Genomic DNA, 23,282 nt, shown 5'->3' with positions numbered 1-23,282 from the left:
TTGTCTGAACAGGTGACTGTCTCAGCTGAGGGACAGGGAGACATGGAGGCTGTGATTGGACTGTTGATGATGCTACTCAGACTCTCTCATGGTGAGTTCTTTGACTAGTCTACATATTAATATTCATGATGGTATATTGTGTGAATAAACTGTTTTGTGTTGAACCAGTAATCCATATATTCTTCAATGAATACAAATAAAAGATCATTATTGATCAAGTATGTGAGTATAGTTATGACCTCATCAGTGATGTTTACTGAAGCTGATGGAACTGAGCTTTTGTCAATAAATGAATTAACAATCTTCACATTATTATTTTTAGTTTTTAGTTTTGTAATTAATTTGACAGATGTATGCATTAACGTTATCCTGCATACAACCCAGAGCTCACAACATTTTGAGAGTTTGTATCTGTATATAGGAACTACAAAGGCCAGAGAGCGGTCTAGGTCAAGTCAAGTCAAGTCAAGTTTATTTATATAGCCCTAATTCACAAGCATGTCTCAGAGGGCTTCACAGAAAGTATGTCTAGCTGATTCTAGCTAACACACAGTAACAAGAATATACAGAATAAAGATAACATTTGAACATTTGAAGAAAGCAGGAGAGTGGAGGAGGGAGGGAGAGGGAGGAGGGAGGAGAGGGGGGAGGTGGGGAGAAAATAGGAAATGTGGAGAGGTGGGAGGGCGCAGGGGAAGGAGAGCAGTGGGAATGTGAGAGAGGGGAGAGGACAGAGAGGAGGAGAGAACAGAGAAGGAGAGGTGGAAGGGTACAGGGGAGGTAGAGTAGAGGTAGGGTCTAGGGTGGAGGGAGGGAGGGAGGAGAGGGGGGAGGTGGGGAGAAAATAGGAAATGTGGAGGAGGAGAGAACAGGGGAGGAGAGATGAGGGTGCAGGGGAGGGAGAGCCAGGGTAGGGGTAGGGTCTAGGGTTGGGGGAGGGGAGGAGAGAACAGGGGAGGAGAGATGAGGGTGCAGGGGAGGGAGAGCCAGGGTAGGGGTAGGGTCTAGGGTTGGGGGAGGGGAGGGAGTAGGATACGGGCCCGGATTAGGGCGAGGGTGGGGAGAAATGGGAAATGTGGAGGAGGAGAGAACAGAGAAGGAGAGGGTGCAGGGGAGGGAGAGCAGGGGGAATGTGAGAGGGAGGAGAGGGCAGAGAGGAGGAGAGAACAGAGAAGGAGAGGTGGGAGGGCGCAGGGGAAGAAGAGCAGTGGGAATGTGAGAGAGGGGAGAGGACAGAGAGGAGGAGAGAACAGAGAAGGAGAGGTGGAAGGGTACAGGGGAGGTAGAGTAGAGGTAGGGTCTAGGGTGGAGGGAGGGAGTAGGATACGGGCCCGGATTAGGGCGAGGGTGGGGAGAAAATGGGAAATGTGGAGGAGGAGAGAACAGAGAAGGAGAGGTGGGAGGGTGCAGGGGAAGGAGAGCAGGGGGAATGTGAGAGAGGGGGGAGGACAGAGAGTAGAGGTGCAGGGGAAGGAGAGCAGGGGAAGAAGAGCAGGGGGAATGTGAGAGAGGGGGGAGGACAGAGAGTAGAGGTAGGGTCTAGGGTGGAGGGAGGGAGTAGGATACGGGCCCGGATTAGGGCGAGGGTGGGGGGAAAATGGGAAATGTGGAGGAGGAGAGGACAGAGAAGGAGAGGTGGAAGGGTGCAGGGGAAGGAGAGCAGGGGGAATGTGAGAGAGGGAGGAGGACAGAGAGGCAGAGAAGGAGAGGTGGGAGGGTGCAGGGGAAGGAGAGCAGGGGGAATGTGAGAGAAGGAAGAGCAGGAAGTGGCAGGGATTCAGGAAAATAGGGGAGAAGAGGAGAAGGAGCAGAGGGGGGGGAGAATGAGGAGAGAGCAGGAGAAGGGAGGGGGGGCGGTGGGATGTGGGGGAGGAAAGAGCATGGAAAGAGAGGAGAACAAGAAGGGGGAAGAAGGGAAGAAGCGGGGAAAGGGGGAAAGAGAGGGGGGGGGAGAAGATCAGACAACTGACTACTCTAAGCATTAACCAGAGCTAACTGGGACATAGTATCTAGCTATTCTACAGCCTAATCTGGCCTATCCTACCCTGCTCTAATCTGATTTTAGCCTGAACACTAACAGGTCAGCCTTAGGCTGTAGCTAATCTATCGCCTACCTAAGCTGTTCTAAACCAACCGGCAGCCCTCGACCAGTGATGAAGAGCACCGATGCCCCCCGACCCGGCCCCCGCCCACATATGGCGTGGGAGGGAAGGCCAGGCCGGGACACAGCGGCACCCCCTCACCCCCAGTGAACGCAAGAAAACCTTTCCACCATATGGATCGCCGCATGGATTGCCCCAGTGACTTGGCTGAGGAGGAACCTTGTGAGGTCGTTGTGCTAGGGGCCAATTGCTGCGGCCCAGGCGGACCCAGCCCCCACGCGACCCGCCCCCCCAGCCCCCAGCCACCAGCATAGTGACTGAGAGCGTGAGAGCAGGCCACGCGGGGGACGGGCCCACCCACCAGGCCACAGCAGCGGACCCCCATCTGGGGACTCCCCTCCGAGACAGGCCGAGAGATGCCGGGCTAAACCATGCACAGAGTTTCCGATAATGAAACTCTGTGAATGGTTTATTATGGAAATAAAATGTACAAGAGAACAGAAAATTGAAAATGTAAAAAAGAGTCCAACAGAAGGGATATAAAAATGTAATTTTTAAATTATCCTAAGATCAGGGAAGGGAGTTGAAAATCTAAAAAGTAGAGTCCAAAAAGAAATAGAAAATGCAGTCTTTAAGTGTTCGTAGGTTTAGAGAATACTAGTTAATTAGCTAGGTGACAAAAAGGGTAACAAGATTGGGAGTTCCATGAGGATGATCTGAGGAATCCATGAGTCCGCGTTGGTGACATGGATTAAGAGGAGGGGAGGGGAGGATAGGAGTCGGAGGTGATGATTAAGAGGAGGGGAGGATAGGAGTTGGAGGTGATGATGAGGCGGCGGGGGGGGGGCTGGGGGGGCGCCCCCCCCTTCCCTTAGGCAAGCAGGTGACCAGGATGATGAGGATAGGAGTCGGTGATGGTGATGAGCCCGGGGTGTCAGACAGTAGAAGGAGTAGTGGGTAGATGGCCTAGAATGACGACAGGTGGCTAGGACGATGACGGCCGGACCTAGGGCTGCAGGCCTAGGTCTGTTTGTCAAGACCTCTGCTCTTCTTCTCTTCGCCCTATAAATATGGACAACTGGAATGAATAGTCATTGATTCCTCACAATATTCTTACTGTAAAAAAAGAACGTCACTTCATTAAACTGTCAAAAATGTAATCAATAATAATGATGATGATAATAATAATAATAATAATAATAATAACATGCATTCTTCCACGAAGCAATACAGTTGATAGTTTTTGTTTCTTTTAAACAGACAAATATGCATTTGTCTGTTTAAAAGAAACAAAAACTATCATTTGAACAAAGAAGACATAATGAACCTGATTGAGCAAGCAATACAGTTTTTGAACAGCAGCTAAACAACTACAGTTAGTGTATGAATATAAATGAGCTGTCATAGTCACAGCTGTATATGTCGCTGCGGTTCCCAAACCTACACCTGTTATTCACAAATATATCCCTATATTGTAGCTTCATATTCAATACATTGATATGGCACTGTGGCACATGCCTAGAATCTTGCAGCAGTCATTAACATCGCTGCTGGTATTGTAAGAAATTGATACAGATTGTGATATAGCATAATATATATTTTTTCATCTTGTGTGTTTTTTGTTTGTTTGTTTGTTTGTTTGTTTTTTTAATTTCCAGGTGTGGAAACCTACTGTGATGGGACACAGAACGAGATGTGTTACGGTGCTCTGGGAGGAACTGTGGATATCCAACTGTTGGCTCAAGGAACAAATCTACAAGTCTACAAATTCGCATGGATGAAAAATAAAAAAAACAAAGTTCTTACTGTGAGAAACAATACGGTTCTGGTTAATGACTTCAAAGACAGATCCTCCTTCACTGTGAGTAATGGAACATTTAGGCTACGTAACCTCACCTACTCTGACAGTGCTGAATATGACCTTCATATCTACACAAACGATGGACAGCTGCAGTCGAGAACAAGACAACTTAAACTGTTCATACAAGGTAAATAAGTACTTTAATAAATTGTTGGAGAGATTATTAATAATGATAGAAGACATATTCCACTATCTCATAGCCATTTGTCAACTTCCAGCAGAAAGTAGAAGCCATGCTCAGTTTGGGCTTTATGGGAACAAATAATGTCAGTTAGTAATATAAGTGTCAAAAATAAAATGTGTGATTGTTATAATTGATAATACAGTGTCAGTAATATGATTTTCATTAATTTCATTAATTAATGTATTTGTTCCAATCATGATAATGCTGAAAACAATATTTCAATTTTCAATTTACACATTCCATAATTTACACATTGCATGGCCGGAATGTTACAGATAAATTAGTAAAAACTAATTTGACACTAGTTGAGTTGAGCCTGGAGCTAGGTAGCCTATATACTGTATTTTACTATTTGCAAACAAATGCACACTAGAAAAGAGAAACACTTTAGCCTACATGAAATGCTACAAAGAGAACACTTCCATGACCAAATATACAATTGTACTGTTACTGTACTGCATCACTGTTGTTGTTTGAAAACCTTGTTAATCCAAAGTTGTTGATTTTCATGTTTTCACGTTAATCAAAGGATGACATGAGTGGGTTGGGAAATTGTCAAACCTCTTGTGTTTTATGAAACTCTTTTAAAACCACTGGATCAACTCTAAATGCACGGTGCAGAAACGGACATTTTGGAGACACAAGGTTTTCACACAACAGTGACAGCAGACTGACTGACACCAGACGACTCCAAGAAAGTACACTGACAAAAGATTCTGACAATGTCCAAACTCATCTGAGTCCATTTCCCTCAGCACCTGTGTCCACTGCCCAGCTGGCTGATGAGTGTCTGTCCCAGGGAGAGGTGATGGTGTCCTGCTCCTCTGAGACGGGGGACAGTCCTCAGTACAGCTGGACTCTGGACGGACGCACACTGAGGGACACCGAGCTCGTCTCTGGTAACAACACGACAAACAACATCACTCTGAAACCAGGCCTGACGGGACTTCTTCTCTGCTTGGTCAAGAATAACATCAGTAAAGCCACTGCAAGCAAGACCATATCAATCTGTGAAGGTGAGCCAGAACATATGAAAAAGTGTGATGTTGGGGCGTCCAGGTGCAGTGGTAGATTCTCTGCCTACTAACACGAGGGTCGTGGGTTCGAGCCCCCGTATTCCCTCCGGCTTGGTCGGGTGTGCATACAGGCACAATTGGCCGTCTCTGCGGGTGGGAAGCGCGGTTAAGGGTATGTGTCCTGGTCGCTGTACTAGCGCCTCCTCTGGTCGGTCGGAGCACCTGTCCAAGTGGAAGTGGAACTGTGGCAAATAATGTGATCCTCCCACCTGCTACTTCCTGCCGGTGATACTCCTCGCTGTCAGGTGAAAATAAGCTGCTGGCTACTGCAAATGTATCGGAGGAGGCATGTGGTAGTAAGACTCTCAACTGGGACAACCTAGCAGGGAATTGGCCAAGTACAATTGGGGAGAAGAAGAAAAGGTGTGATGTTGTTGAACTGATGATTATGATGATGTGACTGTCGTATTTGCCCACAGGCTTCATGTGTGACAACTGCACCTCATCCAATGAGACCAATGCCCAGTATATTAGCGATAAGTCAATGTTATGGTCACATACAGCTGTCATTCATGAGCTGTCACTGGTTAGTCTAACTGTCAATCATAGGATGTCATTTGAGTGAATGGAGTAAGGTTACTGGCTAGCTCGTCTCGGTGGGCGGGCCTAATCACCATTCAGACGAGTGGTTTCAGGTGCGCTCGAGATGCCATTGAGAGCTGAGGGAGCACATGAGCCAGTGTGAGAGGGTGAGGGAGCACATGAGCCAGTGTGAGAGGGTGAGTGAGCACATGAGCCAGTGTGAGAGGGTGAGTGAGCACATGAGCCAGTGTGTGAGGGTGAGGGAGCACATGAGCCAGTGTGAGAGGGTGAGTGAGCCATGAGCCAGTGTGTGAGGGTGAGGGAGCACATGAGCCAGTGTGTGAGGGTGAGGGAGCACATGAGCCAGTGTGTGAGGGTGAGGGAGCACATGAGCCAGTGTGTGAGGGTGAGGGAGCACATGAGCCAGTGTGTGAGGGTGAGTGAGCACATGAGCCAGTGTGTGAGGGTGAGTGAGCACATGAGCCAGTGTGTGAGGGTGAGTGAGCACATGAGCCAGTGTGTGAGGGTGAGTGAGCACATGAGCCAGTGTGTGAGGGTGAGTGAGCACATGAGCCAGTGTGTGAGGGTGAGTGAGCACATGAGCCAGTGTGTGAGGGAGAGTGAGCCATGAGCAGCTGTGGGAAGACTGAGGCAGTGTGTGGACTCCGTCAGATCAGCGTGGGTCTAAGTTCAACTCAAGTATCAGAAGAGAGACTAGTGAAACAGGAAGTTAACTGCAGATCAAGAGGCTTCCAGATGCTGAGAGTTAACTTTGAATACCAAACCGGTAAAGAGAGACTGTTGTGAGCGTGGATCTGACCACAGCCCAGTGACTGTTTGTTTGTCAGCGTTTGTCGTCTGTTTGTCGTGTGCTCGTATTAATGGGACCTCCATGTTGAAGTCAAGTTCAGCACAACACTGTGTGAACTGACCACTGAAGCAGACAGACATCTACCAGGCAGAGCACTGTGAGGGCAAGAGGGCGAGACAATGGAGGTGTCAAGGTGCAGTTTGGGTCAAGTCAGCAGAGCCAGAGCAACAGTGCAGGAGGCCTCCTCTGTGTCTAACCTATGCTGCAGCCTGATGCTACTGGTCCATTCATTCATCCAAATGTTTATGGATAGTTGGTTTTGATGGTAATGTTGAAACCCCTAGACAACGAGGTAGCCAAAATAGTTATGTGATGAGAGACCAGCTAACTGGCCCGTGACATTCAACATGAGCTGCAACCACGACCAAAGAACCTTTAAGTGAGGCCACCACCACGGGTAAAAAGACCGGCTCCACAGAGTTCGTTAGAGCCTCCACTCACATCAGACCCTCCAATCAAACCATGACTGTCAAACCCACAGACCCCTGGTACATTAGTATGTGATGATCCATTCACTGATGTCATTTTTCTTTTCATATTATTATCTTTGCATCTGATGTGATGCATGTGATCTCTTGTCATTTGAACAGGACACATCGAGCTCATTGCTGGTTCTCTGTCGGCGCTGCTCGTTCTCTTAGTGGTTGTGGGCGGAGTCTGCTGTGTTGTGATGAAAAAGAAGAAGGAAGGAACCAGGAAGAAACAAGGTCCACAAACATTCTGCTCTTTTGTATCCACAGTAGAGTGTGCACATATCTGCTGTTGCTAATGATACAGGCTGCAGTTGATCTCCAGATGTGCTGAGTGTCAGGAGAACTGTCACACAGCACGGCTTAACACTGAACACATGCAGCACATTTGCTTGCTGTCACTGGGCCTTTGTGATCATGTGATCATCAGCTGACATGTTTTGACCACCTGATTGACCTCCATCTCTCCTCTCCACAGAGAGCGGACAGGACATGACCGACGCTAACGTCCATCTTGCAGCGTCAGGCGAAGTCACGGGAGGAAAAGGCCCACATGGAGGTGGAGGAGGACAGCCAGGTCAATGTGTCGGGGGACCACAGGCAGCTCACTGAGGCCCAGTTGGAGGTGGAGGTCAATGTGCCCACTGAACAGACTGAGGATGAGATCCGACCCAGACGCCACCTACCAGAGCCTCAGTCCAGCCACCATGGATCAGGACCAAACATATTCTACTGTCAAACAGACTGGATAGTAGTGGGCAGAGCCGTGTAGATAGAAGAGTCCCGACATCTCCATTCACTCCAATGGACCAGTTTTTTACTCTCAAGAGTTCCAGGAAGTAAGGTCCTGGATTAAGCAGCACTGTCGAGTTGCAGCAAAATAGACAGTTTGTGTTGTACTCTGAAATGGTTTTTCCCCCCTTGAATCAAATTGTACATTATCAGCTTTATTTTAGCATGCAAAAGTAGCGTGAGACCCATTCCTGGCTGTTCATTGGCTAATGAGTCTCGCATTTTGGTCCTCCGCTGACGCCACTCTCTCTAGAGGACACTAGTAAAGAAAGAAAATTCTTGTATTCTTGTATATTTATACTGTATATAATAACTATGTATATAATATAGCCTACTTCCTGTTGAAACACAATGATGGATGTTTGGTCCGGTCATAACGCGGGGAGGGATCATTCCAAAGTGTAAACCAATGGGAGATCACTTACGGAAAAAGGCAGTTTTATTGGATGGGAGGAGTCGAGGGGTGGAATTGTTAAAAAAATCTGTGATGTTTATTGACTGGAGTTTTTATTTACACCTCCTGGTGCAACATAAGGTTACCATTCAAGATACACTGTTTTCTTGTAAATGTAATGCGATTTTGAGATCAAAATGGGGGCGGGGCGTATGGTTCTTCCACCTGCTACTGAGGCTCCTGACTGTGTTCAATGAATAAAGCATAAAAATTGTCAATATGTCTTGTTTGTTAAATCATTTAATCCCCAAACACCTCAAAACGATAGAGTCAATACCAACAGGAGGATACACTGTTTAACATTGGCAGGGAAATTTGCTGTGCTGCTCATCCCACAAATGCAGAATCCTCCTTACAAATGAGACAGTGTTGTGAAGGGAAATGAACAGGCTTTCCAATAACATAAGATACAATGCTGAGGATACAGTAACAGCAGAGATATGATCAACCAAACAAGTTTACAAACTTTTTTTGAGGAGTTTATTTCTGTTGTCTACTCTCCTCAGAATTAGGTTTTAAGTTATATCTTGAAATGTAGTAAGAGTAATTGTATTGTGTCTTTACTCAATACACCACAAGAAATAGAAGAAATAAAATATGTAATATGTGATAAATACAATGCGTACATTACACAATGTACACCACAATACAATTTATAACGAGAATGGGGAACCTAGTAACCTATATACAGTATGTCGAACAAAAATATAAACGCAACACTGTTTTTTTGCTCCCATTTTTCATGAGATGAATTAAAAGATCTAAGACTTTTTCTATGCACACAAATTTGTTTATGAGCACTTCTCCTTTGCCAGAATAATCCATCCACCTGACAGGTGTGACATATCAAGATGCTGATGAAACACCAGGATTATTATTGCACAGGTGTGCTTTGGGCTGCTCACAATAAAAGGCCAGTCTAAAATGTGCAGTTTGATCACACAACACAGTGACACAGATGTAGGAAGTTTTGAGGGACTGTACAAATTGCATGCTGACTGCAGGAATGTCCACCAGAGCTGCTGCCTGTGAATTGAATGTTAATTTCACCACCATAAACCATCTCCAATGTGTTCAGAAAATGTCCACTTCCGAAGTGGTGAATACCACAGGAGGGGGGCCGTTCCTATGGACTCTTCCCTTGAACACGATAAACACGACCGCATTTGAAGGCAGCATTATTGTGACGAGCTCATGGCACACCTGTGCAATAATCATGATGTAATCATGCCACACCTGTCAGGTGGATCAAGGGTGTCACCTTGTGTTGAAAAGTGGGAGGGCATAATCTAGTCATAGGCTATATGCCCTCCTCCTATAGTGTAGCCTATAGGCCCTGTAGGTCCCCAGCAAATTGATGAAGTGTTGTTAACGTCACAATTATTTGATTTTTTTAGAGAATGTAGAAGAATGACTGTTTACAGATAGTTATGAGATTCTGGACAAAATCATCTCTAACAATAAAAAAAAAAGTCAGATTTGGGTCTGAGAGAAACCATCTCGGGCATCCGTGGCCCTAATAATGTGGACTAAATGAGGGGTCCTTGATATGAAAAAGGCTGAGTCACTGCATTAGTCTGCATGTTAGCCCTGCTTACCACTGATGAAAAGACCAAACACGCATGCTACAGGAAGTGGCTAGCACCTTCTAGCTGGCAAGTAACACCTAACAGTTTCCTCATGGTAACAGGAACACATCAGCAGGGCAGGTTTCAAGTGAAAAACATTTTCAGTGAAATATGGAGCCAAAGAGGAAACTATGAGGGCCCGTCCACATGAACACGGATATCATTGAAAGTGTAGTATTACATTTTTTTATCAGTCAATAATAAGGCAGAGTGAGAAGTGAGTGAGGATCTTATCCGCTCAAGTTGAACTATTTTAATAATAATTTTATTAATAATAATAATAATAATAATAATAATAATAGATAGGATTTATATAGCGCCTTTCAAGACACTCAAAGCGCTTCACATATCAGGGGAGGGAACTCAACTCATCCACCACCGATGCGTAGCACCCACCTGGGTGATGCACGGCAGCCAGTTTTCACCAGAACGCTCACCACACATCAGCTCTCACGGTGGAGAGTTGAGGACTGAATGTGCCAATTAAGTAACGAGGGATGATTAGGTGGCCATGATTGAAGGAAGGCCTGTGTGTGAATGTAACCAGGGCACCGGGGTGACACCCCTACTCTTATGAAGAGTGCCAATGGGATCTTTAATGACCACAGAGAGTCAGGACCTCGGTTTAACGTCTCATCCGAAGGACGGTGCTCACTCACAGGACAGAGTCCCTGTCTCTGCCCTGGGGCATTGGGGAGATTATTCATCAGACCAGATTATTCATCAGACCATTCAGACCAAAGGGGAAGAGCACCTCCTACTGGTCCTCCAACACCACTTCCAGCACCAGTCTCCCATCCAAGGAGTATCCTAGGCCAGACCTGCTTAGCTTCCCCAGGAAAGCCAGTAATGTAATGCAGGAGCCACTGGTGCTGACATTCTCCCTTATTTGCGCAACGAACAAGAGGTGTCTGGAATTCACACTCAGCCATATGAAATAACTGTGTTTTAAATAGTTTTTGCAATGTCATGTGAACAGAGAGATATTCTAAAACACTGTTGGTGTGGACAGGGGGGGGGGGGAATTGCAAACGGAGGAGAAAAATGCATTTTCAGAAATATTTGTGTTCGTGTGGTTCCTGTTCAAACTCAATGTTTTGGAGGTTGCCAGCTCTTGGCATTGCCCACAGTTATAAGACTATGATATATGATTACTAATACTACTACTGTCTGGCAGTATAAGAGCAATACCACAAATACTACCTTTTTCTGAGAGACAGCTTTTATCCCCAGGCCATCAGACAGTAACCTGACGCTGCCAGATGGTTAGTTTCACATTCTGTTTCACAAACACACATCCATCCCGGAATGGAACAACTCAAGCCTTGAAGAGGGCAGTCACTTTTTTAAAGCTACTTGACAGGTGATTGGTTGACCTATCTGTCTATCACAGTCTGGGCATGTTAACTGCAACCAATCAGATCAACTTGCCTCTGACGTAGCAGCCTGCGACGGGAGAGCAGAGAGTGAACAACCAATAGAACTACAAATATCTGAGCATTGAATGATAGCAGTTAGCATGGAGGAATATAGGGTTAGGGTTGGGTTGAAAAAGTTAAAAGGTGTTAACGAACGAACGCCTGATCAGATCTCAAGATCTTAAGGATCCAGCTGGCTTGCGAGGTTAATGAAACTGATCAACAGGTCCATTACACTGCCACCACCCTAACCCACAGGAAACCTTACCCTGCCTATTCTCCCCCCACCCTCCCTCCACACACACCATAGATACAAACACACACACACACACACACACACACACACACACACACACACACACACACACACACACACACACACACACACACACACACACACACACACACACACACACACACACACACACACCACAACCACAACCACAGCATATACACTTTTTTTGCAGACATTTTGCGAACCTGCACAGGACTTTGCACAGACATTTTGTCACATAACATTGTGCATAGTGTTCTTGTTTGGATATTTATTATTATTCTCTCTTATCTCTACTTATATCTTGTGTTTCTTGATAGATTAATGGCATTCAGAGTGGAAGGCAAAGGAATAATTTCATGGTACGAGAGAAACTTGTTTTCAACTGTGTGCATATGACAATAAACACTTTGACATGACTGACTTTGACAGCAAACACAAAATTTGGCCTAAAGTAAGATGGTTGATATGGAAAGGTTCCTTAGCTAATAGTCCCATCTAGAAGTATCCTCTTTCACTACAAAGGAAGAATACACCTCTCTCATCTACATGTATTCAGTCTACAAAGGCACTTGGTCATATTGCATGTGAATGCTTGAGTGAGACTGTTACAGTACGCGCTTCCTTTGTCTTCTCTCTGGCATACCACAACAATTTCCTTGTTTAGACATTTCATAGTTTTTGTGCGACGCCCAAATATCAGTGTATCAGGCTTGTCAGTTTAGGTTATGCATGTTGAGCACAGGGCGAAATAGAGCAGTTTGTCTGAACAGGTGACTGTCTCAGCTGAGGGACAGGGAAGAGACATGGAGGCTGTGATTGGACTGTTGATGATGCTACTCGGACTCTCTCATGGTGAGCTCTTTGACTAGTCGACATATTAATATTCATGATGGTATATTGGGCGAATAAATGTTTTTATGTTGATCCAGTAATCCATATATTCTTCAATGAATACAAATACAAGATCATTATTGATCAAGTATGTGAGTATAGTTATGACCTCATCGGTGATGTTTACTGAAGCTGATGGAACTGAGCTTTTGTCAATAAATGAATTAACAATATTCACATTATTATTTTTAGTTTTTAGTTTTGTAATTAATTTGACAGATGTATGCATTAACGTTATCCTGCATACAACCCAGAGCTCACAACATTTTGAGAGTTTGTATCTGTATATAGGAACTACAAAGGCCAAAGAGCGGTCTAGGTCTGTTTGTCAAGACCTCTGCTCTTCTTCTCTTCGCCCTATAAATATGGACAACTGGAATGAATAGTCATTGATTCCTCACAATATTCTTACTGTAAAAAAAGAACGTCACTTCATTAAACTGTCAAAAATGTAATCAATAATAATGATGATGATAATAATAATAATAATAATAATAACATGCATTCTTCCACCAAGCAATACAGTTGATAGTTTTTGTTTCTTTTAAACAGACAAATGCATATTTGTCTGTTTAAAAGAAACAAAAACTATCATTTGAACAAAGAAGACATAATGAACCTGATTGAGCAAGCAATACAGTTTTTGAACAGCAGCTAAACAACTACAGTTAGTGTATGAATATAAATGAGCTGTCATAGTCACAGCTGTATATGTGGCTGCGGTTCCCAAGAAAAACCTTCAGTCTGCATGCTGTGGTCTGAGAGTCAAAGCTACACCTGTTATTCACAAATATATCCCTATATTGTAGCTTCATATTCAATACATTGATATGGCACTGTGGCACATGCCTAGAATCTTGCAGCAGTCATTAACATCGCTGCTGGTATTGTAAGAAATTGATACAGATTGTGATATAGCATAATATATATTTTTTCATCTTGTGTGTTTTTTGTTTGTTTGTTTGTTTGTTTTTTAATTTCCAGGTGTGGAAACCTACTGTGATGGGACACAGAACGAGACGTGTTACGGTGCTCTGGGAGGAACTGTGGATATCCAACTGTTGGCTCAAGGAACAAATCTACAAGTCTACAAATTTGCATGGATGAAAAATAAAAAAAACAAAGTTCTTACTGTGAGAAACAATACGGTTCTGCTTAATGACTTCAAAGACAGATCCTCCTTCACTGTGAGTAATGGAACATTTAGGCTACGTAACCTCACCTACTCTGACAGTGCTGAATATGACCTTCATATCTACACAAATGATGGACAGCAGTCGGGAACAAGACAACTTAAACTGTTCATACAAGGTAAATAAGTACTTTAATAAATTGTTGGAGAGATTATTAATAATGATAGAAGACATATTCCACTATCTCATAGCCATTTGTCAACTTCCAGCAGAAAGTAGAAGCCATGCTCAGTTTGGGCTTTATGGGAACAAATAATGTCAGTTAGTAATATAAGTGTGAAAAATAAAATGTGTGATTGTTATAATTGATAATACAGTGTCAGTAATATGATTTTCATTAATTTAATTAATTAATGTATTTGTTCCAATCATGATAATGCTGAAAACAACATTTCAATTTTCAATTTACACATTCCATAATTTACACATTGCATGGCCGGAATGTTACAGATAAATTAGTAAAAACTAATTTGACACTAGTTGAGTTGAGCCTGGAGCTAGGTAGCCTATATACTGTATTTTACTATTTGCAAACAAATGCACACTAGAAAAGAGAAACACTTTAGCCTACATGAAATGCTACAAAGAGAACATTTCCATGACCAAATATACAGTTGTACTGTTACTGTACTGCATCACTGTTGTTGTTTGAAAACCTTGTTAATCCAAAGTTGGTGATTTTCATGTTTTCACATTAATCAAAGGATGACATGAGTGGGTTGGGAAATTGTCAAACCTTTTGTGTTTTATGAAACTCTTTTAAAACCACTGGATCAACTCTAAATGTTTTATGAAACTCTTTTAAAACCACTGGATCAACTCTAAATGCACGGTGCAGAATAGCAGAAAGTGACATTTTGGAGACACAAGGTTTTCACACAACAGTGACAGCAAAATGACGGACACCAGACGACTCCAAGAAATGACATTGACAAAAGATTCTGCCAATGTCCAAACTCATCTGAGTCCATTTCCCTCAGCACCTGTGTCCACTGCTCAGCTGGCTGATGAGTGTCTGTCCCAGGGAGAGGTGATGGTGTCCTGCTCCTCTGAGACGGGGGACAGTCCTCAGTACAGCTGGACTCTGGACGGACGCACACTGAGGGACACCGAGCTCGTCTCTGGTGATAAACCGACAAACAACAACATGACAAACAACAACACGACAAACAACATCACTCTGAAACCAGGCCTGATGGGACTTCTTGTCTGCTTGGTCAAGAATAACATCAGTAAAGCCACTGCAAGCAAGAACATATCAACCTGTCAAGGTGAGCCAGAACATGAAAAAGTGTGATGTTGGGGCGTCCAGGTGCAGTGGTAGATTCTCTGCCTACTAACACGAGGGTCGTGGGTTCGAGCCCCCGTATTCCCTCCGGCTTGGTCGGGTGTGCATACAGGCACAATTGGCTGTACTGCGGGTGGGAAGCGCGATTAAGGGTATGTGTCCTGGTCGCTGTACTAGCGCCTCCTCTGGTTGGTCGGGGCACCTGTCCAAGTGGAAGTGGAACTGTGGCAAATAATGTGATCCTCCCACCTGCTACGTCCTGCCGGTGATACTCCTCGCTGTCAGGTGAAAATAAGCTGCTGGCTACTGCAAATGTATCAGAGGAAGCATGTGGATGTAAGACTCTCAACTGGGACAACCTAGCAGGGAATTGGCCAAGTACAATTGGGGAGAAGAAGAAAAGGTGTGATGTTGATGAACTGATGATTATGATGTGACTGTTGTATTTGCCCACAGACTTCATGTGTGACAACTGTACCTCATCCAATGAGACCAATGCCCAGTATATTAGCGGTAAGTCAATGTTATGGTCACATACAGCTGTCATTCAAGAGCTGTCACTGGTTAGTCTAACTGTCAATCATAGGATGTCATTTGAGTGAATGGAGTAAGGTTACTGGCTAGCTCGTCTCGGTGGGCGGGCCTAATCACCATTCAGACGAGTGGTTTCAGGTGCGCTCGAGATGCCATTGAGAGCTGAGGGAGCACATGAGCCAGTGTGTGAGGGTGAGGGAGCACATGAGCCAGTGTGTGAGGGTGAGTGAGCACATGAGCCAGTGTGTGAGGGTGAGGGAGCACATGAGCCAGTGTGTGAGGGTGAGGGAGCACATGAGCCAGTGTGTGAGGGTGAGTGAGCACATGAGCCAGTGTGAGAGGGAGAGTGAGCACATGAGCAGCTGTGGGAAGACTGAGGCAGTGTGTGGACTCCGTCAGATCAGCGTGGGTCTAAATTTAACTCAAGTATCAGAAGAGAGACTAGTGAAACAGAAAGTTAACTGCAGATCAAGAGGCTTCCAGATGCTGAGAGTTAACTTTGAATACCAAACCGGTAAAGAGAGACTGTTGTGAGCGTGGATCTGACCACAGCCCAGTGACTGTTTGTTTGTCAGCGTTTGTCGTCTGTTTGTCGTGTGCTCGTATTAACGGGATGTTGAAGTCAAGTTCAGCACAACACTGTGTGAACTGACCACTGAAGCAGACAGACGTCTACCAGGCAGAGCACTGTGAGGGCAAGAGGGCGAGACGATGGAGGTGTCAAGGTGCAGTTTGGGTCAAGTCAGCAGAGCCAGAGCAACAGTGCAGGAGGCCTCCTCTGTGTCTAACCTATGCTGCAGCCTGATGCTAACATTGGTCCATTCATTCATCCAAATGTTTACGGATAGTTGGTTTTGATGGTAATGTTGAAACCCCTAGACAACGAGGTAGCCAAAATAGTTATGTGATGACAGACCAGCTAACTGGCCCGTGACATTCAACATGAGCTGCAACAACGACCAAAGAACCTTTAAGTGAGGCCACCACCACGGGTAAAAAGACCGGCTCCACAGAGTTCGTTAGAGCCTCCACTCACATCAGACCCTCCAATCAAACCATGACTGTCAAACCCCACAGACCCCTGGTACATTAGTATGTGATGATTCATTCACTGATGTAATTTCTCTTTTCATATTACCGTATTATCTTTGCATCTCCTGGCAGACTGGTTAACTCAGTATGTGATCTCTTGTCATTTGAACAGGACACATCGGGCTCATTGCTGGTTCTCTGTCGGCGCTGCTCGTTCTCTTAGTGGTTGTGGGCGGAGTCTGCTGTGTTGTGATGAAAAAGAAGAAGAAAGGAACCAGGAAGAAACAAGGTCCACAAACATTCAGCTCTTTTGTATCCACAGTAGAGTGTGCACATATCTGCTGTTGCTAATGATACAGGCTGCAGTTGATCTCCAGATGTGCTGAGTGTCAGGAGAACTGTCACACAGCACGGCTTAACACTGAACACATGCAGCACATTTGCTTGCTGTCACTGGGCCTTTGTGATCATGTGATCATCATCTGACATGTTTTGACCACCTGATTGACCTCCATCTCTCCTCTCCACAGAGAGCGGACAGGACATGACCTACGCTGACGTCCACATCTTGCAGCGGCAGGCGAAGTCACAGGAGGAAAAGGCCCACATGGAGGAGGAGGAGGACAGCCAGGTCAATGTGTCGGGGGACCACAGGCAGCTCACTGAGGCCCAGTCGGAGGTGGAGGTCAACATGCCCACTGAACAGACTGAGGATGACTGCGTGTACGCCAAGGTGGTGAAGAAATAAACTGCAGAACTGCTGATTGGCTGCCTGATCGGCAGGGTAAGGGGGGTGCAGATCATGGTGCAGATGCGGAAAACCTCCAAAACCAACATGGCAGCTCCTTGTAGAAGAAAACAGACGGAACATGTCAGACCAGATTGCAAAACAAATGGCTTGTAGAAGCACGTTTTTCCAGGAAGGAAGCTAATAGCTTCCTATAGGGCAACAATACAGAGTCAGTCACACTTGTCACATTCTGTGAGTTGTTAGCTTGAAACATGACTAAAGTATATCTGTACTGTACGGACAAGGAGAAACTTGTTTTTCATCATATGGGAGCTTTAATAAATGTGCCAAAGCTTGCTCATCTCATCCTCAATATTAGACATTCATTCATGAGTGAATGCATTTTATAATGAAATAGAGGTTATGTACTTATGTGTGTATATTGTGTGTATGTATATAATGTATATGTTTTATTTAGATATACTATTATATGTATGACTGTCTCAACTCTTATTAATGAGTGGTAGTCAACCTTTGTTTTTATTGGGGGTATTGTGTTTGTCCTGTATGTCGAGTGACACAATAATAAAATGATCTACCGGTATCTACTATCTCTGATTGATTGATTGATTGATTTTATTTGATGTATTGTAACAAAGAAAACATGGAACAGAGGACATGCATCTCGGAAAACATCATCAAGGATTAAAACACAATAAAGTCAAAGACTTGTTTCCATTGTGGTCCTTGGTCTAGGACAGACAATACAAACAACACGAAACAAGCATAAGTACAAAGAATGATAAAAGAGAGACATAGACTATAGACTACTATACAATACTAAAATACAAAACAATGCTCAAATACTAAAAGTAATAAAAATACATAAAATAATATAAAATTAAATGAAAGAAAACCAAGACAAAGTGCATCTATGCTGTGACATTATCTAAAAGCCAGGATTTGACCTTCATTTTAAAAGAAAGCTGGCTGGTAGTAGTCTTGATCGGGAGGGCTAACATGTTCCAGTTTACAGCTCCACTAAACCTAAAAGAACATTTGCCCATGTTGGTTTTGAACCTGGGCAGGCAAAGATCTGCTATACTAGCTCTGGTTTGATGAGCATGAGCATAACCACTCCTCTGGAAATGATCCTTAAGATATACAGGGGCCTTATTGTTGCAGATATTGTGGACCATACTGAGCTGCAGCTGGACCGCCCTGGCCTCTAGAGGGAGCCAGCCAAGCTGCTGAAAATGCTGTTTCCCAACGTGGTCTCTAGAGGATAGACCTAAGACAACCCTGATTAATTTGTTCTGGGAGACTTGTAATTTATCTTTGAGTACCTTTGACAGTCCTCCATACCAGGAGCAAATGGCGTAATCAAAACAACATAAAACAAGAGAGCTAGCCAGCAAAAGCAGACTGGCTGCATCCAGTAAAGGAGCTTTTCTGGCTATGAATTTGGTTCTACCATTAACCTTGCTAATGGTTTTTAGAGCCATGGTTTCCCCACCCAGGCTGCTGTCTAAAATGCAACCCAGGTAGCTCACTGACGTTTTAGCAGGGAAGATCTGGCCTCCGAGGATAATTTCAGATGAAACCAATCTGCGCAACCTGGGTTTTGAACCAAATAAAATATATTCTGTTTTAGCCATATGAAGGGACAACTTGTTGTCAGTGAGCCATGCCTTGATGTGATCAAATTGTACTCTAAGAGTCGTCTGAATTTTAGACAGATCCTTGTCAGAGGCCAAAATGGCTGAATCATCTGCGTACAGAAACAAGTTAGAGTTACAAGCAGCTTGTAGGTCGTTTATGTAAATTAAAAACAGTAATGGACCTAAGACACTTCCTTGAGGGACCCCACACGTCACAGGCAGGGGCTTTGAAAGCTGGCCGAGGCATTCTGTCATTTGGTCCCTCTCTGACAGGTAGGAGGTGAACCAATTGAGGCCTGAAGGGCTAAGGCCAAGAGCAGAGAGTTTATTAAAAAGTAGGCTATGGTCTACCGTGTCAAAAGCTTTCTGGAGGTCAATTAAAATCATGCCACAGATTTTACCGACATCCATTTCTGAGCGGATAAAATCAGTCAGATAAAGAAGACAGGAGTCAGTTGAGTGAGACTTCCTAAAACCAGATTGAAATGAGTACAATAAATTGGACTCATTAATAAAATTGTAAAGCTGCTCATGGACTACTTTCTCCAGTACCTTAGAAGTGACACTGAGAATTGAAATAGGTCGATAATTACCCGGGTCTGACCTGTTGCCTTTTTTAAAAAGAGGTATTGTTTTGGCATGCTTCATGTCGAGGGGAACAATGCCTTGCTCAAGGGATAGATTTACAATATGGCTGACTGAAGGTGCTATCGAATCTGCAGCGTCCTTTAAAAACCTGGCGGAAATATTGTCCAGACCAGTGGCTTTAGCACATTTAAGGCTCTTTAACAGATTGGCGATTTTTGCCACTGAGACTGGCTTGAAAGAAAAGCTGTTCGGAGTTGCCCCCAAACTGGCATAAAAGTCAAGAAGATGGCTCTGTCCAAAGGTTGCAGGGCCTGTGGGCAAGCAATCAACAAGTTTCTTAGCAATAGAAGTAAAAAAGGTATTAAAATGGTTAGCAATCTGATTTTTGTTCTTTACTTTTTCGCCATTAATATCTAAAAAGATACAAGGATTTGAGTCTTTACGTGGTTTTGTAGTGCAGCCCAAGTTTTTAAGTGTTTTCCAGAGAGTTTGTGGGTTGTCTTTGTTATCTCTGATCTGATCAGAGAAATAATTCGCTTTGGCCTCTCTGACCTTAGACTGTACCACATTTCTAAAACCTCTGAACAGCAGGAGGTCAGCTTGGTTACCTGACTTTTTAAACTGGGAGAGGGCCTTATCCCTGGAGCCGATGGCTTCAAGGATCTCCTGGGTAAACCACGGGTTGGATCTCTGCTTAATTCTGACAGTTCTGGCTGGGGCTACAGTGTCAATGGCAGAAGAAAAAAGCTTTTTAAAGTTTCCCCAAGCCTGATTAACGTCATCTGAGTCTAAAACGGATGACCAGTCTAACAGATTAATCTCTTCAGTGAGCCTGGCCACAGAGTAGCGCTTAAGAGATCTAGCTGAGATGGATTTATGAGAATTAAAAGTAACACGATGAGCTCTCCTGGAGCAAAAAGTAAGAAAATGATCACTAATCCCATAAGTTAGCACACCACTCTGGGAGATAGATTCAGTATCCGAGACTAAAATCTCTCTCTGTATCATATAATATAATACTATACTAGATCAAATACCATACTACACATTCACACCTACGGGCAAATTAGAGTCATCAGTTTACCTGACCATGTCTTAGGACTGTAGGAAGACACTGGTAGTCCCACTTCTCTAGGGACTACTCCACTGCAATAGACTACTTGCACAACTCCACTACTTCCTGAAATGAGTAGGGCATCTTGGTTTCCTGTCCTACAATATTGGATGAACTGATTAATGTCAGGTGTGCCTGATCACTGTTGTTGTGACTGCAGCAGTCAGGCATCCCTGACATTAATCAGTTCATCCAATAGTGTAGGAGAGGAAACCAAGATGCCCTACTCATTTCAGGAAGTAGTGGAGTTGTGCAAGTAATCTATTGCCGTTTTAGTTTGACAAGCCTTCTAATTGACATGTAATCAGATTCAGTACAGTTTAATTACATGTTTATAAGTCAATCTTGTTGCTGTATTTCTCTTACTTTACTCTTCTGATTGAAATCCATGATCCACCTCGCTTTTGGAAAAAATCACACCCAGGTTTAGAAGTAAGTGGTGCAGGTGGTTTAGCCCCTGGGTTGTGCAGGTCACCCCCTTCTGCCCCGCCCCCCTCTCCATATGCATAGGCTACTCCTGATTGGTCAATCCTCTGGACACCTTGTGCTACAAATAGACACGTCATATTATAAAAGCGGCTGCATGGCTTAAAAACTGGCAGGAACAAAGTGAAGTGCTCAGTTTGTTGCCAGGCAGAGTGGGAAGTGAGTGAGGATCTTATCTGTTGAACTATTTTACACTCTTTGTTCGACCAACCATGGGGGTGTGGAGTCCGCACGACCGCACCATGTCATTAGTCCATGGGCCAGACCAGATTCCGGTACCACTCAAGGTGGCAAAACTTGCTTATAATTTTTGATAAGACACATGTCTGTAGATGATATTTTGGTATGATAGCCATTCCTTAGTGGTAGCTGTGACACAGTTACCAGCTCATGAAGTGAACCACCCCTAAAGTCAATTGCATTTTAGACGCTGGTGCATATCCTGGGTTAGACACATGGTCAGGGCATTTTTCAATGTTTGGTACTATTGTTTTTGGTCCTATTTTAAATGGGACCTTCTTAGCTTTCATTTAAGGCAACTGCTGCTAACAACAACTGCTGTTTGCTTCAAGAGGAAACCTGCCTATCTCTGCTGCCAAAAGGGCCTAAACACCTCGGCCCTTTTCACACCTAGAAAACCCTCACTTTGCACTCAACAAGAACAAGAACAGCTCAGAAGTTAACTGAAAATGCATGCTGACATAAGCATGATCCCATCATTTTTACTAATCTATTCATATCCTAATTAATATTAGGTCAATAATAGATTAGTGTAATTGTGTTAATATTCCCATGAAATACTTTGGCCTAGATGTTATTTTCTAATGTTAGAAGTAACTGGTCAAGATGAGCTCTGATAATAAGACTGCTGGTAGGGGGGCTCAGCCCCTAATCAGAACGTGACATGCATACAGTGCCTCACAAAAGTGGTTGAACCCCCCCCCCCCCCCCCCCCCCCCCACCACCAGCAGCTAAACAACTAATATAGCCAGTTCAGTAGTACATCTTTTTTTTTAATGAAAAATGTAATATGTGCTGTTTGAAGTATCCACCAACCCCTTTCACTTTGGCAAACCTCAACTCAAATACACAGTGGAGTCCACTGCAATGAATGTGCAAGGGCAGAACCGAAGCTGCTCTGGCATTATAGCTACACTCACTGAGCACTTTACTGGAACCCCAGACTAATACTGGGTAGGTATCAGCTTTCAGCTTGGTGTTAACCAGCTACCAAAGTGACATCCGCCTTAAGGTTTGACGTGTTGCATTCTGAGAAACTTTTCTGCTGACCAAAGTTGTTGTTTTTGCACCACTCTGTGTAAATTCTTGAGACTGTTGTGAGATCAGCAGTTTCAGAAGGGTTGCACCAACAACCATGCCGTGCCGCAGTCAAAGTCTCTTATGGTGTGAGTTGCATATGTTAATTAGTTTGTTCAGCCATAGTAACCACACACAATGCCAGCATTGGGAAAATAGCTGTTGAATTCAACAATTTGATCAGAGTGAAATAAATTATAAACAATAAACACATGTTGCATGCAGGTGTAACTACACCTCAAGTAGGTCAACAACAGACACGTTTGATGTTAAATCCGACAGACCAGAGCTCTGAAATGAAACCCACCACGTCTCTTGCCCAGGACAAAACTATCCCTTATTTTGACAAAATGTTCCATATGTTTATGGGCAATTAGAGGGTTATTGTGCTTTTGACTTTAATTGAATGTACCTGTGCTGTAAATCCTGTGTTATTAAGACAACATCCAAAATTAGCACCAGCCAGCAGCCAAATGCTGGTAAAATATGCAAGTGGCTGGTAGATTTGCTTCACTCACCATCCAAAAAACCCACAATGGTCTATCTATCTATTGAGTAGCTGGTAAAATGTTTACATTCACTAGCCATTTGACTGGTGGACAAAAAAGTTAATTTTGGACCCTGTATTGAGATCCAGGTGAATGTATTTCTTGTTATTGTGCTGTTGGCTTTTGAGTGTTCAGGTGGCTGTGCTGTAAATCCTGTTGAGAGTCAGGTGAATGTGTCTTAGTTAATCTGGCTTTAATTCTGCATACCATGTGTGCTGTGAGAGGGGGCTCTTTATGTGACCATG

General features: G+C 44.0%; 2 protein-coding genes across 4 annotated transcripts; both read left to right on the top strand.

The window, feature by feature from the left end:
• LOC310778147 (uncharacterized protein) lies at window positions 1-17,900 on the top strand. Of its 3 annotated transcripts, XM_083638497.1 has the most exons (6): window positions 1-91; window positions 3,761-4,090; window positions 4,903-5,163; window positions 7,207-7,323; window positions 7,565-7,645; window positions 17,210-17,900. In XM_083638497.1, exons 1-6 carry the CDS (start codon window positions 43-45, stop codon window positions 17,257-17,259), a joined length of 888 nt encoding a protein of 295 aa, XP_083494623.1. In that variant the 5' UTR covers window positions 1-42; the 3' UTR covers window positions 17,260-17,900. The 3 variants fall into 3 exon arrangements, with proteins under 3 accessions (XP_083494623.1, XP_083494621.1, XP_083494622.1); XM_083638495.1 differs by lacking the exons at window positions 7,207-7,323; window positions 7,565-7,645 and adding an exon at window positions 16,766-16,882 and having other exon boundaries at window positions 17,124-17,900; XM_083638496.1 differs by lacking the exon at window positions 17,210-17,900 and having other exon boundaries at window positions 7,565-8,502.
• Window positions 12,383-16,366, top strand: LOC310778721 (hepatic and glial cell adhesion molecule-like; the record flags this gene model as incomplete). The annotated part of the gene is made up of 5 exons (XM_083639188.1): window positions 12,383-12,507; window positions 13,531-13,857; window positions 14,720-15,010; window positions 15,484-15,540; window positions 16,362-16,366. Exons 1-5 carry the CDS (start codon window positions 12,459-12,461, stop codon window positions 16,364-16,366), a joined length of 729 nt encoding a protein of 242 aa, XP_083495314.1. The 5' UTR covers window positions 12,383-12,458.
• Window positions 17,901-23,282: the final 5,382 nt, after the last annotated feature.

The sequence above is a fragment of the Poromitra crassiceps genome, assembly GCF_964638095.1.
Source record: "Poromitra crassiceps genome assembly, chromosome: 6".
Taxonomy (NCBI): Eukaryota; Metazoa; Chordata; class Actinopteri; order Beryciformes; family Melamphaidae; genus Poromitra; species Poromitra crassiceps.
Note: the sequence above shows the minus strand (reverse complement) of the source record. Positions and strands in the feature narration are given on the sequence as shown.

Excerpts from the sequence above, each read along its gene's own strand:
- LOC310778147 (XM_083638495.1), top strand. The coding sequence starts at position 43 with ATGGAGGCTGTGATTGGACTGTTGATGATGCTACTCAGACTCTCTCAT. Across the intron at positions 92-3,760 it reads GCTACTCAGACTCTCTCATG|GTGTGGAAACCTACTGTGAT; the intron begins GTGAGTTCTTTG and ends TTTAATTTCCAG. Across the intron at positions 4,091-4,902 it reads ACTTAAACTGTTCATACAAG|CACCTGTGTCCACTGCCCAG; the intron begins GTAAATAAGTAC and ends CATTTCCCTCAG.